Below are 19,981 nucleotides of genomic sequence, written 5' to 3'. Positions count from 1 at the left end.
AGCTATTAAAACTATTTATATGTAAGAATATTCATGTACACAATTAGGTATATATTTGGATAATAAATCGAATAAAATGTTGACATTATTATTTATAATTATCACATTTATTTATTTATTCGTACTTCATTGATACAATTAATTATTTATAATATAGCAGACATATTGAAGCACGATTGCATACTTTCTTAATTTGTCTTCTTAATTAACCATTTGTTGCGGCGTGATGAACAAATGGTAAACTCATCATGCCCGACTTAAAAGAGAAAAGAAATATATCAAATAATTAAATTTTAGTTTAGGACAAAGCAATATTTTACATCAACGTGAGATCAAAGTAATTTTGAATCAAAGTAATATTGAACTTACAAGAAGAAGTAGAGCGAGTATGGGTGCAATAGGTTCAGCTTCGGCCGCAGCTTCAGGCGCAGCGTTAGCGAAAGGATGAGCTTCGGGCAAGGGATTAGCCCATGTCAGCGAGCCGCTTAGGCCTATAACAATCACTGCGATGAACAAGAACTTTGGAACTTCCATTGTTGTATTCTAACTGTCGCTTAATACATCCGCTTTTATACTCTAGCCGACTAGCTACGACTAGCCGATTATTACCAGGAAATACGCATATAACTCAGATAAGAAATTATGAGGTGTAGTTAAAAGTTAGATTAATTTTTTGTTACCAATAAATCTGTGATCTTCAATACTTTATATCGATACATAAGCTATTTTTGAAATTTATTCTTGAAGTTAATAATGCATATTTACAATTTTATTGATATATTTATATTCGTTAATTTATTTACATTCTATTGATATAATTACTTACATTTTTGAATATTTGTTCTTTTATCTTTAATTATAATTATTAATTATCACATCGTAAATGAATGATAAAAACAAGCGATATTTCAGCTATAATTTCAATTATAGCTGAAATATCGGTTTTAAATGCAACTTTGGTATGAGGATTAACTTCGGTTTTGAAATGAGATCATATTAGCGACCTACTAAGAGACTCAGTAGAAAGTAAACTAGAATATAGGCAGTAATTGATTAATTACTAATCATTCAGAATTACTAATTACATTTTCCTTATTTTCTACTCAAAATCGTGATAAGTATAATAATTTAGTATTTTTATCGTGTAGATATTTTGAATTTTCATTATACTGTATAAATAATGTATATATTTCAAATATTTTATACCTCACGAGAAATCATTGTCTGTGTTAAAATAATATTTTATAGGCCTTATAAGAAAGCTGGAAATAGTTAAATTCGATATACACGTTACCCACGAATCTACGATTTTAGATATCATTCCATATGTTATCTAAAATCGTAGATTCGTGGGTAATGTGTATATCGAATTTAACTATTTCTAGCTTTCTTATCAGGCCTATCAAATATTATTTTAACACTGACAATGATTTCTCGTGAGGTATAAAATATTCGATATACACGTTACCCACGAATCTACAATTTTAGATAACATGGAATGATATCTAAAATCGTAGATTCGTGGGTAACGTGTATATCGAATTTAACTATTTCCAGCTTTCTTATCAGGCCTATAAAATATTATTTTAACACTGACAATGATTTCTCGTGAGGTATAAAATATATGAAATATATATGTTGCATACATGGTTATTGCGTATATTCGAGTGGGCCCACTACGCATCCCGCACCGCCGAGCGAGCGGGAAGCAAACACGGCGGACAAACTATAAAGGAAGCATCCTTTGAATAAATGGTTTAATAGCCGAGTTCGGCGCCGGCATTGTCGCACGACGTCGCGTCCGACGTCTCGTTCGACATGTTTATTTTAGCACAAAAAAAAGAGAAAGCGGCAGGATTAACCCATGTTTCTCGCATGACTCATGATTGGCCCATGCTCACCGAGAGTTTCCCTATATAAGGGACCCGACGGGCTTAGATAGATACGATTTTCACAGCGAAGTATAAATGTAAAAACGAGATCTCGAAGTTATCGTGAGGCCGAGCCCTCTCATAAGTAAGAGATCGAGACGTATGAGTCCACCGCGAGACGTATGAGAAGCCGAGTCTTCTCATATATCGACAGTTATTCACGCGTCCGAGTTCGTATAAATATTTTCTTCTGTATTATACAAGCCACAGTAACAATAAACATTTTATAAAACTAATACGTGGAGTGACCTTCCCCGTATTTCCTACCCAATATATGTTATTTATACAGTATAATAAAAATTCAAAATATCTACACGATAAAAATACTAAATTATTCTGAAACAATATCGACTAATACTTATAATTATTCAAATAAAATTTAAGTTTTTTTTCTTCAAAAAGAAAATCAGATAGACATAAAAAATTTTACCCCTGAGACAGATGAAAAGATTCATCGGACAAAAGGTAAAATCAATTTCCGTGATACGGAATACGGACACGGCACGTGTCACCACCGGTTTAGGATCCGACTGTGAAAAGTGGACAGTATTGGAAAAACGACAGTGTTCTAACCAGGCAGTCACACACACAATCGGAGAACAGATAACGAATGTAAATTACGGCGCCATGTGTCCAAGTCAGCTTTCATCTCGCATCTTCAGGAAAATAATTCAAAAGATTACTTTTTCAAAATAATTTAATTCATTCATTAATTAAGGTCAGTTTTCAAATATTTAAAAAATTACATCATATAAACATATAGTCCCTTCTCCTCGAATTAATCGTATGTAGATGCTCATTGTCTTTCAATCACTTACATTTTCAGTGTTAATTATTACGAAATTTTATATATTACTTAGTTTTAGTTTTCTTTCATTTATTTTAATTTTTTTTAAATAATTCTTTTAAATTTAATTTTATCTCAATTTTTTAAATTTAGCTGTATTTTTAGACATTGAATGAATGTTAAAAAAGCCAAAAGATAGGGGATGGTTCAATTAAATTTTATCGAGAAAAAGACCGTTTTAATTTTCGACGAGGAATAGCTAGTCCTAAATATCTCATCTTTGAAGAGAACTCGAGAAGGAGGACTCCGATCTTAATATATATACGATCCGAATATTTGTCGCAGATAACATTTATGACATATAATTTCGCGTGAAGCTCTTTCGCAGTCATTCAAAACGTGCGTAGTTCGTGAGGCACGAGAAAACTTCTCGCCCTCTACGGTTGCGGTCGTCGGAATTGGATCGGAACTTTTTACTTACTACGCAGATGTAAGATCTTTGCAGAGAGCAAGAAGTTAGAACGAAGTGGTAAATACGAGGAGTCGGTGTAATCTTCCGGCGTTCTCGCCGATCGGAGTATAAAGCCTCGCACTTACCGCTTTTCTCTGAATATGAATGACTTTTTCAAAAAATTTACTTATTGTCAGATCGTTTCATTGAATTAATTCAAAAATTTCACGCTCTATCGCATATCGATTTAACAAAATTGCACTTCGCACGTTAAACTCCTTATTTAAATTCGAATCTTGACGCGAGGGGACCTTGAAGAGGCACACGAAACTGGCTCACTCGTCGTTGCGTGCGGTCGCTCCTGCTTTTCGCGTGATCGCCGCCTTTCGAGCAGCGCGCGCCCTCGAGGAGGAAGCGATACCCTCGAAGAGGCGATTTCGAGAAAACGAGAGCGTGTAGTTACAGCAAAATCGCGGCGCGAACGCGAAGGGAAACACGTGCGCGGCCTCGGTGCTTTCGCGCGAAGGCCGCTCGTCGTTATTACGTGCCCCGCGAGCCGATCGATCTCACGCATACGAACTCGAACAGTAGTACGTAAGAAGAATTTTGCCTCTCTCTTTCTTTCTCTCTCTCTCTCTCTTTCTCTTGCAATTTTTAATTTGATATTAATTCTACATGGAGGTCAAATCTTCTGTACTCTTTATTAATTGTATGATTATAACATATACAGAATATAATGCATTAATAATTCGTAACATTGGTTCTCCGAGAGCATAATATGTAACACTTCTTCCAGTATTAATACTGCAACAGCCTTATTATATATATTTTCTCTTTCAGACAATCAATTCAGCAGATATACATATGTATTGACGGGAGAAACATTTTATTAATGAATGTTTTGTTGTGCCCTCGTGTGTGTTTTGCAGATAAACGTGATGTTCATAAACTTTTGTTCTCAGCTTCTTTTTAGCGCGGTATACGGCACGGTATACGGCGGCGATACAAGAGTTGCGAAATACGGCATCGATTGAGGCTGAATTGTTAGCGAGCATGTGCAGTTATTGAGACAAATTAGTATAATACGCCGCTAAGGTTGCGGCAATAAAACGTCATTTCTTTTCTCGAGATCTCGCGGATCAAGGTTTCCTCAATCGTCATGCTTCTGCGCATTCACTGCGCAAGTAATTTACTGAGAGATCTTCAAGCTACTTACGTTAAGTTTTTTCGAACAATACTTTCTCTCTTCTCTTTTGAAGAGCTTAACTTTATTAGTGCACCGTTATTATTTATATTTGAAACTGCATTTACGCGCAATCCAAAGCGACGGACTGCTAGGTGCACTCGTGGTAAAAATAAGATTCACGAGCTATACATTTCTTAGCAGACCGCCCGCTTTCCATATTATAATTAGCATCAGCGACTGCACCCTTCTCGTGTTCTCATGTTATGTCGTGTATGCAAATATTTGGACGGCGCAAGACAATGCATCTCTATGCATATCCGAGCTATATGAGAATCCGGATATATGCGACCTTATATCATCCGAACAATAGAATTGTCCGGAGAAGTCGTTAGCGATTGCGAAACAATAGATCCGTTCGTTTTACTTGCGTTTTCCTGCACGACGCACTTTTCCTTTTTCATATATTTGATTGCATTAATCAAGTTCAAATTATAACAGAAAATTACATATCTTTAAAGTTTGTGCGTATCTCTGAATAGGGCAAACAGCCTCTCCACTTTTTCGAAAAGGGAAAGAAAAAATTTAATTCATACTTTAATTCATGCATTTAATTGCTTAAAAAAAACCTATTTAAAAATACCAGTGTATATATTTTACATAATAAAAAGCGTATTTAGCGTGTGCATGGTGAAGAGGGATAATTATGTGAAATATTGTTTTTAAACTCACCTTATATTACATTATCATCGTACTTTATGTTTTCATATAAAATTTATATTTATCTATATAAATGACTGAGGGCGTTGAAGTCAAACGTCAAAGCGACGTTCTACGGTTGCGTTACCTTATGAATTTTGTATGTCAAATTGATCTTGTGTAAAAATTTCTCATATATATATATATATATATATATATATATCTTATATTGTTATTTCGCGCATATATCTCATATTTTTCTTTATCTTGTCTGGATAAATATGGATGCTTCGAATCAAAGGTCAACTTATCGATATCCCCCGCATTTGTATCCCTTTCTTCACGCATTCGTGGAACACACGACGAAGGGCGGCACTATGCGAGAAAGGAAGAGAGAGGTAAAGAGAAAGAGAGAGAGAGAGAGAGAGAGAAAACGAGAGAGTCCGAGGGGGAGAAACGCGGCGCCGTGGTGAACGTCGCGACGCTCAGTCTACCGGCGTCGTCCGAACATGTACGATCCGTCAAGGCGTTACTACTCGCCACCGCTCGAGATCGTCGCCGCCGCCGCCGCCGCCGCCGACGACGACGACGACGACGACGACGACAACAACGGGGACGACGACGGTCTCGTCGCGACCTTGCCCGCGAAAGATCGATCCGACAGCATGTCGCGGATTAGAGTGAAACACCGATGTTCTAGGACCGGTCCTGCCAACGTTCCACTAACTAAGAGTGCAGTTTAAACCTCTGAAAAAACAGTGGTTGATAAACCTATCGCTGCCCTGTTATTTACGGAAGACTTTTAGAAAAATACTCAACTTGTACCTAAACGTACTGAAATTCAATCGAGATTACAAACTCAAGTAGTAACGCTTAACGATAGTAGTATTCGGCATAAGTGATATTCAGTAGTGCTCAGTAGAAAAAAAAAGTAATAAACGGATAAAAAAAGTTTTAAACGGAGGAAGATTCAATCTTAATTTATTTGCACCGTAATTTTGCGTTGTAATTTATTGTTTTCATACTAATTATCATAAAACAATGTCATAAATTAACGACGAAAAGCCTTAGATATTCAACATTTTTTATCAAATCTTTTCTTTAACCATTTCGACGTCTGAATTATTTAAAATTTAATCAAGTTACAATTAATCCCAGTTACAATTAATATTTTATTTGTTTTTACAAAGACTTGCTTGTCCCATGCTAGATGTATATACGCAGCTAAAGTGTCGCAGTTAAGCGGCAATACTGGTACTCTGGCATAATCAATAATAATAATATCCCGTTGACTACGAATAGCGCTAACTGACGTTGGCGGAATCGATCCTAGATCGCATCGAGAGACCGCGAGTGCGAAGATTGGCGTTCCGTTGCGAAGCGCGCTAAATGTGAAGAGTATCGTTCTCATAAGGGTGGTTTAATTCAAAGGACGTGGTTTATTTTCTGAATGGTGACAGAAAGTGAAAGAGTTTCGAAGTTTAATTGCCCTTCACCGTTTTGAAACAATTCAGAGCGAATCGGTAACGCGATATCGATAACGCTTATCGTGAACCATATTCCTCCTTGGCCAGAAATATTAAAGCGTTGCCGCGGAGGCGCTTGCGCCTCCCGCGGCGTCCTTGGTCGCGGTTACTCCGTGCAGCGTCTAGACGTAGAGACGCGCTTTTAATTTCTCCGCGTTCTCTCCGAAACGGAGAGAAAATAGATGGGGTGAACGGATAAAATAGCGCGTGGTGATCCGCCGGGGTTTTTTCTCTTCTCAAGGTTGCCAATTCAACGATAGTCTTCACCTTTTTTTTCGTCGCAGTGGCGTTGAAATAAACTTAATCTTCAGGATTTTAACCGGGATACAGTTATATCCCAGCGATTAACGTCCGAAACTTCTACGATAAACTATGACAGTTTTACGAAAATTTTAATTCTCACCGTGAAATAAGCTTAATCCTTCGGAACTAATCCTTTGGAACTTTTGAGGAGTGTACTTTAAAATTTTGATTGGAATATCCGAGATTATACTTAATAATATTATAACGATAACGAAAAACTTAACACGCGTTAATTTTCTTCGTATTGACCAATTATTATTTCATTGACATTTGATTATTATTTTCAATATTAATTTTAGTAACTTGACAGTAAATATTTGTATACTTTATTTTAAAATTTATGTTTTTTCATATTGTATACATAAAATGTATTTTTTATACTTTTTATATTTTTCAAAAATATCTTCATTGTATGAATTCTTTCTTTCTGCCTTTTGTCTCCATATATTTCTAAAATTGCACTTTTGATAATTCGAGAACGAACTTTTCGATTTCTCATGCGTAAAACGCGTTGGCCGCAGTTCAATCGTCATTCCTATTTACGTTTTAGACGAATTGGCACTCAAACTGACAGCTTCGCATTTCAGTATTACTGATGTACAAGGCTCTCAGTGTCATTTAATACGGTTGTAAACCGGAAATCACATAAGCATTCTCATTATTCATTCCTTACGAAGACGATTAATTCTGTTCTCGCAATATTAAATCTGTTCTGCGAATTCCGACATTTTCTCAGGACGCGCTCGGCTTTTCTTTTATTCTCAATTTCTAGAATATGATCCATTTATATTATAAACGGAGGAAAAACCTCTTTCTCTATCAAATGCTGTAAATTTAAAAACGCACATACGCGCAATTTAAAATCCATAAATTTTTTAAAATAACAAACAGAAATTATATCTCGCTAAATATAAATTATACGTATAGAGAAAAAGGAAATTCTATGAGAAATCTAGCCGTGTAAGTTCATATATACATAGTTACGTACAGGATATAATTCACAGAAATATAAAATTAATTGTGAATCTGCTAATCGACAATTAATGACACAGAATTATTAAAATTCACAATTGCTCGCTTCCCAATTCCGTTCCGCGAAAATAATTCATTTTAAAATTACGTAATCTGACATTTCACAATGACATACATCCTTCACAGAAATAAATTGTCAACCGGGAAACATGCACGCATCGATTGAATCGCCGATGACATACGTCGACATTTTTTAAATTTTAATTTCAAGAGAGAGGAGGGATCCATTGACACATATTGACGTGCAGAGCGCGAATGTGTGTCCGTCGATCTTTCAAAACTCTATTTGCTTCCATATTCTCGCAGATGCGAAGGCGTGGAGGACAAAAGAATCAATTCGCCAATCGAAAGGTTAATTCAAAGTCGGTATATATTGAATAGCTCAAGTAGAAAATATCGCAAGGGAATTATGACAATTGCGATTAGAAGTAAAGAATGACAACATAATATTTAATAAAAATATATGATATTTTGACTAGAAAGGAGATAAAATTGTTATTTCTAGTAAAATATAAAATAAGGAAGGTCTTGAATGTTTAATTAAAAAGTAAAATATATTTTTAAATACTCAACAAATAAAGCTGAAAAGAAAACTGAACGTTATTTTTTTATCATTTGTATGTAGAATATAATAATTTTTAACATAAAAAGAATATAATAAATTAATAATAAATTAATTAATGAAGTTATAGCTAAAGTTACAATTAATTTATAAATACATTAATACAATTTTATGAATCTTTAAAATAAAATAAATTTTATTTGCAAAATTATTTGTAAAATAATTTTATTTTATGAATTCAATGGATTCAGCAATAATGAAATAACGCCAATGAATTTAGTGATTTATTCCAGAATGTTTGACATCGTGAATTGAAAAATCGAGAATCATCAATCTTTTTCTGTCTGTCGTTTTATCATTTTCTTCCAAATTCTATTTCAATTTCGTCTATTTTCGATAACTGAATTATCGTTAACTCTTTCGTCGCATTATTTGACAATAAAAGCAATACTGAGTATGTGTACGTACACTCATACATATAGCGCGTAATTGCTAATGGGCTAAAGCTAGAGCCATCTCTATGAATATTGCAGTATGTAAATCCAGGCCTCTCTTGAACTTGTTCTACTGTCAACTTCTCCTTACCCTGACCCCTTCTCGGTTGCCTTACCGTCCGCGTTTCAACCGCCCGGAGGAGGCCAAACATCCGCGAAGGCTGCGGTTATTAATATTTAACGCTTAATAAGGAAATATCACTCCCTAGAGTTACCGCGAAACTTGAGATATCATCTCGTGGCAAGGAAACGAGGCCCAATTTGTCCACCAACTCAGAAAACTACAATTTTAGGATCTTGCAATGCGAGAAATCTCATGTCACTTTCTTCATATAAAATTTATACAGAGATCTTCATGTAAACGTCGCAAAAGTCATATGTAATAAATTTCTATATATAATGTAATATAATTCCCGCACATACATTACATGTAAGATTTTATAGCACTCTAGATAATTATCTCTCGGATTATATAAGCTTATTTTTGGAATTCTAAAACGTATGTCTTTTACAAAAAATTTTTTGTTTTTACATAAAATTATAAAATTAATTCGTGCGTCATTCAGAATTATGAATGTAAAGTAAGAGACAAATATTTTCTCGTTAATTTTCACGTTAAATTCTCGTCAGAGGCAAGATTTTTTATGCGAGGGGTTCGCGAAAATTTTATAAGCTCTCGCATAATGAAAAAAAAGCGGTATACATAAGGTGCGTCTTGAGAAACTCACGTCAAAATAGATTATGTACTTGTATTTTATATTCGAAATTTCAACCACTTCCAACATAAGTGATCTACATCTATTATACACGCTCGTGTGTATCATTATTAAAATTTGAAGAAGTATCACCGTAATGGAAATAGCTTTATTAACAAAAACGAGATGTAAATTTGCCTCCGTGCCGTTTGCAAAATTAATATGAGACACTTTCTTTTTCCCTCCGAGATATCTTAATCTTTGCAACATATAGAAAATAACAAAGCTCGCATCTTTACGAAAATAACATTGTTTATCAGTTGCCATATATTTATCATTACTTTCAATAGAAAAATATTAAATATATAAACGTGTAAAAAAATAACGAAAGAAAAAAAATTACATAGCGTACTATTACTTGTTTCTTTCTTATTTCTTTAGTTTTCTACTTTATTAATAATATATAACTATTAGGAGAGATTTAGTTTCGTGGCACCATCAAGATGTGATCGCGATTACGATCATATGATTAGGATAAATCGAGCTTCCAAAATTGCAGCAATTACCCAGGGAATCTCCCTGTAGTTTCGCTCGAGTTGTCTTTCCGATACCGGGAAGGAAGTTTCGCGCGAGGAAAGTTACACTGATAGGTCGATGTCTGCGCGAATTTCGCTATAAATATTAATAAACTGTCGGCAGTTGGAAACTGTCGCCTTCCAAATTTTGAGCAAAATTTTGATGGATTATCTTATTATCTAATTAATCGTAGATAAGTAACTTTGCGACAAAATTAAGTTGTTATGACGGATGTCATTGTGTCTCTATAAATAAAGTAAGATTCAAAAGAATGTATCTAAACTTTTTTCTTACAAGTTTTAATATTTATATCAAATGTATTAATTAAGAAAAGAATTCTAGCTATAATTAAATACTAATAATTGAGATATTATTAAATATCTCAATTCAAATCAATAAAAAATAGTTCAGAAATAATTAAGATGGAATATTGAAGAGAACATATAAAAATCTACATTAATATTAAATATTAATTAAAATTGGACATAAAAAATTAGTATAAGTATTAATTTTAGAATACAATAAAAACTAACCGAAGAGCAAAACTATATAGATCGATAAATTTATTTTAATCGAAATCAGGCATCAACGTATCGACGAAAGTGGAATTAATGAGAAAATCTATCATAATTATCTGTAAATGTGTCAGTAATGGGACTTTACATTCATGCATTTTTAACCGTTCATACTCGATTCGTCAATCCGTCACTAAAAAGAGTTGGAAGGCCTTAAATTATATACGTGTGCGATCATATGAATATAAAACGCGGCGGTTCCACGAAAGCGAAGGAGAAATCGTTGATGAGACGTTTTCGTGGCTCGTCGTTAATAATACAGTCAGACGTATTTACAGATAATACTCGCGGCTACAAAACAGGCATACATAACGGCCAGTGCGATTGTAATTTTGTTGATGTTCGCCATCACGATCGGTAACTGGGGAACGAAAAAGAAAAGGAAAGTTGTCGTTTAAAAAACCGCCATTATATCCGTATCTACGCTGGATTTATTGTCTTATTTCTTGTTTCTCGTAACATTGCGATAAAGTAACCGGCACATTTATCATTATCACGTACAAAAAGAATAATTAAAGATAAAAATAATTAAACAGAAGTTAGATATTTTTCATTTAATCTCAGGAATTTAATTCAAAGTGCTTTATTTAAACGTATACTTATTTTAATTAAATTGTCTAATGTTCCAAACATATTTATGACGTTGTTTACTGATGTGAATATTTTTTCATTAATTTTTCTAATTAAATTGCAATGCTTCATTTAATTATTTTATTTTTTAAAGCATGACATTTTTTGATTCTACGACAATTTTTACTCACATTCTAATATAAATATTCTCGCATTTTATATCAATTTTTTTTTTAAATAAAGAATTGGCTCATTTTTTAATCAGTTAATATTTCTCTTTCTTTAAAAGCAGATAATGCTTATAATCGAACAAACAATCAACGATCAAATTTACAAAGTGCAACGATTTTCACGAACAATGTAAGAATTATAGAGATTTGCTTTAAACAAAAATAAAACGAAATTAAGTCGCCACTTGAGTGTAAATCACTGTTATTATGGAAAGTGATTGTGAACTGGAAAACTTGGACTGCAGTGGATAGATAGTTTGGATTTGAAAAATGATGAAAGTGATACTTTCGTGTACAATGTGAAGATCTGACTCGTCTCAAAAATGAGATACTTAAATCGCCATCCTTAGCGCCATGACCCAGAAACGGTTGTAAAAATCGACGAACATGTCGATGGATCTTGATAGATGAACATTTAATATGATATTGCGACTTTCGGTTTGGGATGGAATTCAGTGAGCCTCCGGATGAGGAGGTCTACCCAACGCTCAAGATCAATTTTTCCTCGAGCATCGAGGGTTCCCTTCTTCGAAACAACCTGAGCATTGCCGAGTCAAGAAACATCACTCTAGTCGCCCTTAAGGGCGTGATAATGATCAGCATCATCGTCACCGCGTTGTTAGGCAATGCTCTGGTGATCGCCAGCGTCAGAAGGCACCGGAAGCTACGGGTGCCCACCAATCGCTATGTGGTTTCCTTGGCAATGGCGGATCTCCTGGTGGCGGTGTGCGCCATGACGTTCAACGCTTCCGTCGAGCTTTCCGGCGGTAAATGGCTGCTGGGAAGTATTATGTGCGACGTGTGGAACTCGATGGACGTTTATTTCAGCACCGCCAGCATCCTTCATCTTTGTTGCATCAGCGTCGATAGGTATTACGCGATAGTCCGACCGCTCGAGTACCCGGCCATTATGAGGACTGTAACAGTTACTGCCATGCTGAGTAGTGCTTGGTCTCTGCCGGCCCTGATTAGCTTTATACCTATCTTTATGGGCTGGTACACCACGCAGCAACACCTGGATTACCGTCGGAAGAATCCGCAGGTAGATTAGCCGACATTGCTTCGATTTACGAATTTGTAGATTCAAAAATTCAAGAATACAAAAATCTAAAATTTTAGGAATTATTCCTTTGATTTACGAACGCAAAAATTAAGCGAGATTTAAGAGATATATTTATTTCATGGATGTAATGTATTCATGAGATGTAAGAGATTTAATTTGATATAATTTTCTCTTTGCCCCAGTATAATACACCATCACATTATAATTTAATTTATAGTTACACAACTGTTTCACTCATATTTTTTAATCTCATATTTTTGATCATTCTTTTATTTATAATCTACTGTTGATCAGTTCAAGATCAATTTTCCAAATTAATGTAGATAATCATAAAACTATAATTATTCTAAATTATGCATAAAATGTATCTCACAAGTACATTATGATTAATATTTTATTTTAACAAGACTTTCAAGAAAGGACAAGCAAGACAGTCGAAGAACTTAAAGCAATTAAATTTTTTTAAAGCATCTTAAATCCATATTTAAAAGTGGAGATTGTGTATTGCAAAACTTTTCGCAAGATTAAAAATTTATACATATATGTGCTATTAAGATTTCCATATAGAAAATCTCGCATGGATTTAACATTGAAAATATAAATTTCAATATTATTTTTATCATCAAAAATAGCAAGGGATATCATTTTTGTGTTTATTGCCACGAAATTTTAAATTAACAAAATAATATTTTGATATCATCCAATCTCAGAGCGAATCAATACATTGTTTCGGAATTCTTTCAAGCTTCGCTTATCGAAGCGTTTTATTCTCTGCTTATCTCTCATAGATTGTATCAAAAAACGATTCCTCATTTCGATATCCCTCTGCAGCTCCTATTGTCTTCCCATGTCATGTTGTTACTTTATTTGTCATTTTTCCGATGGCATTGCCTGTCGACTATAATGCTCAATCCATACTTGTAACAACGTCTATTATATCTAGAAAACAGATAACCCAGATAGATCAATATCTCAGAAAAAAGTAATCAATACTTCTCGAAAAATTCTTCACTCAGGAATATTCTATTTTCGTTCCAATGATACGTTTGTGTTTGCAGTATAAATATATATATTATCAGTATAAATATATTATCATATAGATTTTACATAGAAGAAAATAGTGTTACATAATTTATCAAAAAAATTAAGCATACACAATTTGTTTACAAAAAATTTACAAGTTATTTTGTGAAATTATTTAAATAATAAATAATCGAAATAGCAAAACAAAATAGAAAATACAAGCATATAATTTTTGCCGGAAAATGAAAGGATACGTTATCTATCGCGAAAATATTGACCTCGACATGTGATTGGCATCGTTGATATCTCCACTGTATAATTTTGTTGCCTTTAGCAGAGATACAAATTGCGATATTATAAACGATTTTATTTATATCTACTATTACGTACACGTTAGTCTTGTGTGAACTATTGACTTTTAATAGACGGAGCTCGTCGGGAAACTGCCAGCGATAATACTCATTTATTAACGCTTTTCTTAACCGTCACAGTTACTTACGACGTTCTTTCTCTCGTAGTAATTACTGAATTTAATTGATCTTCAAAAATAGAATCAGATTAATCACTGCATTTATCAAATTAATGTCTCTCATGCCCTTAATTAATTGAACTATATAAATGCTGTATCAATCACAATAATGACATCAGTTGATCACCACAATTAATATTTTTCTTATAATAATTAATATTTTCTTAGGTGGCTTACAATGCCCCTTATCAACTTAAGATTTAATGGGTTGTCAGAGAGTAGCATTAGATTAATTGCAGTATTTATCTTTCCTTCGATTAATATATTTTCAATAAATGAGCCTTCGTAATCTCAGTCGTCGCGAAAACTGTATTACTTCCAGTGTGTATCAATCCCTTAATTATAGCGAAATTAATTTCGCATCATAATTTGTATCTCGCTAATACCACGTTGCCTTTTCAAAGTCAATTAGATACAAAGGCCAATAATTATGTTTAAAATGCATATAAAACGGATGCTATAGTTTTGTCTGTAATTAATCGTGTAATTAGCGTAAATTATCTCGTGTTACGTTGGCAAAAAGCAATTTGTTAGCGCTGGCGTTGTAGTAATAAATCAGGTATGGCACCACATTCTCTGTTAATGAGGGAAAGAAAAGAAATTTGAGAATTTTAAATAGAGAAAATGAAACCTGATATACACGAAGATGGGAGATGGAAGAGAGCATCCCCTTAAATTTCATTATAAATAGCATCTTTGAATTTTTGTAACTTTAATGGCTTATTTTAGCGACTTTTTAATATTCACACGATTTATCCTTCAATTTTACTCACAAGATAACTATTATTAAAGCGGCTATTAAAAGAACGTTAAAATAATGACGGTTTATTCATCTTTTCGATTCATTTAATCCTACATTCATGAATATCGCATCGCATGTCGAATCTTTTGCTTCTCCATTTTTAACACATTTTAAAAACCGATTTTCCTGGGCTATTTACATATAATTCATAAAATCGAATTGCAAATTCATACAGAATTAAAAAAACATTTTTTACGCTTTGAAAAATTATTTAAAAGTCTCTTACGTATTATTTTGTACAAATACTCATTCTGAACGAATTTATAACTTGTGGGGGGGGGGGGCAAGGAGAGAATTTTCACGATAACCCTACGCGTTTCGTGCGACTGAAAGCGCTCTCGCTTCTACGATCTCAGAGTTGCTCGTTCGTGGTGAACCGGCTGTACGCGGTGATCAGTTCCTGCGTGTCCTTCTGGATCCCGGGTGTCGTGATGATCATCATGTACTGCAAGATTTACAAGGAGGCGGTCAGACAGAGAGCGGCCCTCAGTAGGGCGTCCAGTAGCACGGTGTTGAACAACGTTCACGTGCGTCGCTCCTCCGGCGGTTCCAGACACCATTCTAGAACGTCGCATCAGCTGCTGCTCCATCCAAGCGACGCCAGCGATTACGGAAGACCGCTCTCTTACAGAGCCTCAGCGGCGGAGCTCAACGTCGAGAACGGTGAGTGCGAGAACGAACCGGGGGCGAGTGTGGAAAAAAAGAAACCGAAATAAAACAAAAAAGTTGAAATAAAATAGGAGGGAAGGATAAAGTAAGGTAAAAGTAAAAAGTAAAATAATATAAAAATGCTAAAAACGAAGAAAATCCTGAAAATTTGGTGGGGCGGGGCGGGGGGAGAGGGAGGGAGGGCGTGAAACCTCGTGAATCAAGTGCACGGAAAGCATCGGAGCGAGAATGGTGTCCCTCAATTATCGGTGAAATTGAGCGGTGGCGAATTCAATTGCGTTTCCCTTCCATCAGTCGTCTCTCGTCAAAAGGCCTTAATGCATGTTCCAGTCGACGTGCACAAAGCGAAGATTATTACTTTCGCCCGCGGCCACTCGCCTTTTTCTCGCTACGCTTGATACGTCGAAACCAACCGTGTAATCATCGATCCGAGGAGAAATTTCGCTCGGATTTCGTGGCAAATGACACGCAGCGCAAAAATGCACGACGGAACGTTCATTATGTCGGCCGTTTTAACGACACAAAGAACATTCATAAAATTCTAACGACATGTGAATTACACTTTTCTCTCTTTCTCTGTCCCTCTCTCTCTCTCTTTCTTCTCCCTCCCCCCTCCCCCTCTTTACTGCACAGAGTAAAAAATTCGTATCACTTTTCATTTTTTTTGTATCTTTTTCTTGAATTTAAAGAACAGTTTTAAAGGTTCAATCGAGAAAATTATCCATCTAAATTTTTAATATTTTTTTTCCTTTTTTTGATAGAAAATTTTAATTTCAATTACAATGCAGATAGTAATGTAACAAGAATTTATATACATTATATGTATAAGCTTGCAATTTTCTATGTTCATATTTAAAAGGGCAGAACCTAAAGCCAAAGAATTTAAAAATTATCGTTATTGAAATTTTTTGTAATATTTAAAACGTTTAAACCGTATGAAAAAAAATAAAACGTTCCAATAATTCAAACGGTTCCTTTTACCTGAATAATTTATTTTTAGTTTTATTTGAAGACATTTTTATGAACAGAATTGCATGCGTATTGTTAAAAATTAAGACTATAAAAAAATAATAGAATGCTTTTATATTGAAATTTTGTAATGAATAAAGTACAAATTGCGCGCTACACGCAATCAGCGAAGAATTCATTTTCACATTTGATTAAAAGCATCGTTTTATATACCAAACTAAATTTAACAATAACGTACAAAGGTATATAAACGCGTGTATGTATACATATGAGACTCGGAAAGCGTTCCATTAATCCTTTTAACCGTAAATAGCTAAAAATTTCGATAAACGAGCAATTCTGCAATTGCTACGATCTGATTTTGAAATACAACAAATATTGAAAATTGCATAACAAATGAATGTAATATACAGAACGTCGATGTCTTTCAGAATGAGAAGTTCTTAATAACGTCAGGCTTTGACAGACTGGCTTTCAATCACAGATTCTCCGACAAATCCGAAGTCTATTTTTAATGAAAGTTTCGCAGAAAGCCGTTTAATTCGCAGATTTTGTTCCGCGAACGTATCCCGAACGAAACAAACGTATCGACTGAAGCCTGTCATTATGATATAAATGCTAAACGATAAACGGCATCCGTTCGGCATTAGAAAGCGATTACATCTACAAATGCGTTTAGCGTCGGCGCGAATTAAATATCTATATCGTTATTATATACGCATTACAGTAACGTCTCGATATTGTGACTGACGCGATTTGCGATGACGCTCGAGAAGTATTCTATTTGAAATGCACGTCGCGGCGGATTTTGCGGATATTATTTTCCCTGCTTCGTGAGAGTGACGACGGTTCTATGCAAAAGGAAGGTAAAAATTCCTGTGCACTTCCCGTAGCGCTTTATCTGATGAAGGAGAGAGAGAGAGAGAGAGAGAGAGAGAGAGAAAGAGAGAGAGAGAGAAAGTACGAGAGAGAGAATTCTCGTTCCCTGCGGATTTTTTGCAAATACACTTCGCATTTCGCACGCCCACGAAACAAGAATTGCGGTGAATTGCTTTCGATAAAAATGTGTTTTTTGCTAGACGCGGAGACGAATCGATCGATTTCGCGTATGCTTTAATATCATGGGACGATGCTGCATCTCACAGCAGTTCCCTCATATCCTCAAATCGGTGGCGTATTTGAAATCTTGTGATGATTTCTCTCTCTCTCTCTCTCTCTCTCTCTCTTTCTTTCTCTTTCTCTCTCTCTGCGTTCGGGAGCAAACTTTTTTCTAAAGCGCTAAATAAATAACGATATCATCATCCTCTCTCTCTTCCTCTCTCTCTCTCTCTCTCCTCTCTTTCTCTTTAGCTCACATAGCCAGCGTCCCATCGCTCTGCACATGAAAATAACATCAGGAAGTCATGTTTCTAATTTTGATACGTAATCCATAGAGTAGCATAGTTCCCCTGTTCATCGTCTGCGAGCCAAGTAAACACGTCTAGTAATAGATCATATAATCTAGTAATAGATCATCTAGCAATGCATCATACATTATATTCTACGTGGCGCGCGGGCGTCGATAACGTCGTATAATACGTGTAGAATAACTGCGTATGATGTGCATTCTTCATGTTTGCGTGTGTGTAATGTAGACCTGACTGTAAATAAATAAAATAAAATTACCCAATAATACACGATAAAATTGCGCGTAACCATACCATACATACCAAATAATGCTGAATTCGTATGAATGATAATAACGTTAGCGTATCAAATTCACTACCCTTCTATACTAACTAACGTAATAATTGATACGAATACGAAATTATTTATATGAAAATAATATCATTTATCATAATAATAAGAATAAAAGCGTACAAATTAAAATTTATAAAAATACATTGGTGTCTTTTTGCTTGGTATTTCAAATCATTTTTAAAGATAGCAATTCGCTAATATTGAATTAAATAAATTTAACTATTCAATATCTTTTTAAAAAATTTTTTTTAATAGAAACGTAAAATGTAAATGGAGTGTCAGTGGAGAATCGCAACCATAATTGTCGGCTTATTCCTATGTGCATCTTTTACAGCATATTACTCGTTTTTATAAATAAAAATGTTAGTTATTTGCAAACTTGTGAGTTTTTTTTTTTTAATTCAAAAACAAAGAAACATGAAAGTTTGAATATCAGCATGCAAACGGATCAAAATACATTGCAATATCAAGAGAGAAATATTTTGAAATATATTGTACGATTTTGCCGCAGGATTTTCGTTATTCAGCAGCCCTTTTCCTTTTTTCCTTTCTCTCCCTCCCCCATCTCTCTCTCTCTCCCTCTTTTTTTTTTTCATGTTTGTTGAAACTTTGTAATCGTTTATAAAAGCACGGCTAAAATTGACGTCGTTTGTAAAATTTATAAAACATAATAACAAAAATATTTGACACCTGTGGCGGCCACGATTAATACTTCCATATTTCATCTCGCCGGAAGAATATTATTTCGCAAGCAAGATACGGAAGTGTCAATTACTCTGGTTGCAATATCTTCTATGGAGGAATATTGTGGCCATACAACTGCCAGCTTACAGGCAATCTGGTTACGGCAAATTGCAATTAATTTATACGTAGATATAACGTGTGTACGCGCTGTGAATGCGAATCACGGTAGACATTGTTTCATCGAAATGATTTCACAACCATGTCGCGATTCGCAGACGCTATACAGATTACGTTTGGATTAGAATTTTGCACATCGTGCTGTACATATGTGAATTCAAATGTAAAATAAAAATATAATTTGTAAAAGTATAACTTTTTTAAAATAATTTTAAGTGAATTCTATTTTACAGGGTGTTTCGTACTCAATGGTACAGCGCTTGTGGGGAGATAATGTGGACCAAACTGAACAAAAAAATCCTGTACCATTTTGCGATCTTCGCAATAGTTATCGAGATACTAAACTACTCATTAAAAAAAAATTACGCTAAGTATATACAAGTGTATCGTACATTAGGTACATCTTATCTAAACCAAAAATATTATTTTAACAAATAAAAGTTGTCCAAAAACAAATATGAGATCATACAAATTGTCAAGTATTTGATTAGACATAGAGAGTAGAGACAAAAATATTTTATTCCAAACCAGAAAAATATTTTTTTAATAAATCGTTTAAATTATTCAGAATTATGCAGCAAAAGTTTAATGCCATTGTCTTTCCAAATAACTTTAAGTTTTGTAAAACAAACTTAAAGTTATTAAAATGATCAATAGAATCATAGTAAAGCAAAAACTTGGCCATTATGTAAAATTTTTTCTTTTTTTAAA

At 34.3% G+C, this 19,981-nt stretch overlaps 1 protein-coding gene across 7 annotated transcripts in view; it reads left to right on the top strand.

The window, feature by feature from the left end:
- Positions 1–3,735: 3,735 nt before the first annotated feature.
- LOC105454032 (octopamine receptor beta-3R-like) overlaps positions 3,736–19,981 on the top strand; it is a 31,298-nt gene continuing 15,052 nt past the window's right edge. The window contains exons 1-4 of one of the 7 annotated variants that reach the window (XM_011696357.1): positions 5,539–5,562; positions 5,752–5,982; positions 11,677–12,656; positions 15,388–15,694. In XM_011696357.1, coding sequence (XP_011694659.1) covers positions 12,060–12,656; positions 15,388–15,694 — 904 coding nt within the window. In that variant the 5' untranslated portion in view covers positions 5,539–5,562; positions 5,752–5,982; positions 11,677–12,059. Of the gene's footprint in view, positions 3,760–5,537; positions 5,563–5,643; positions 5,983–6,004; positions 6,044–11,673; positions 12,657–15,387; positions 15,695–19,981 lie in introns of those variants that run through there. The other 6 variants (XM_011696362.1, XM_011696361.1, XM_011696358.1 and 3 more) reach the window with 6 other exon arrangements.

The sequence above is a fragment of the Wasmannia auropunctata genome, unplaced genomic scaffold, assembly GCF_000956235.1.
Source record: "Wasmannia auropunctata unplaced genomic scaffold, wasmannia.A_1.0 LD335989.1, whole genome shotgun sequence".
NCBI classification, from domain to species: domain Eukaryota; kingdom Metazoa; phylum Arthropoda; class Insecta; order Hymenoptera; family Formicidae; genus Wasmannia; species Wasmannia auropunctata.
This window is presented reverse-complemented; position numbering and strand designations above follow the sequence as displayed.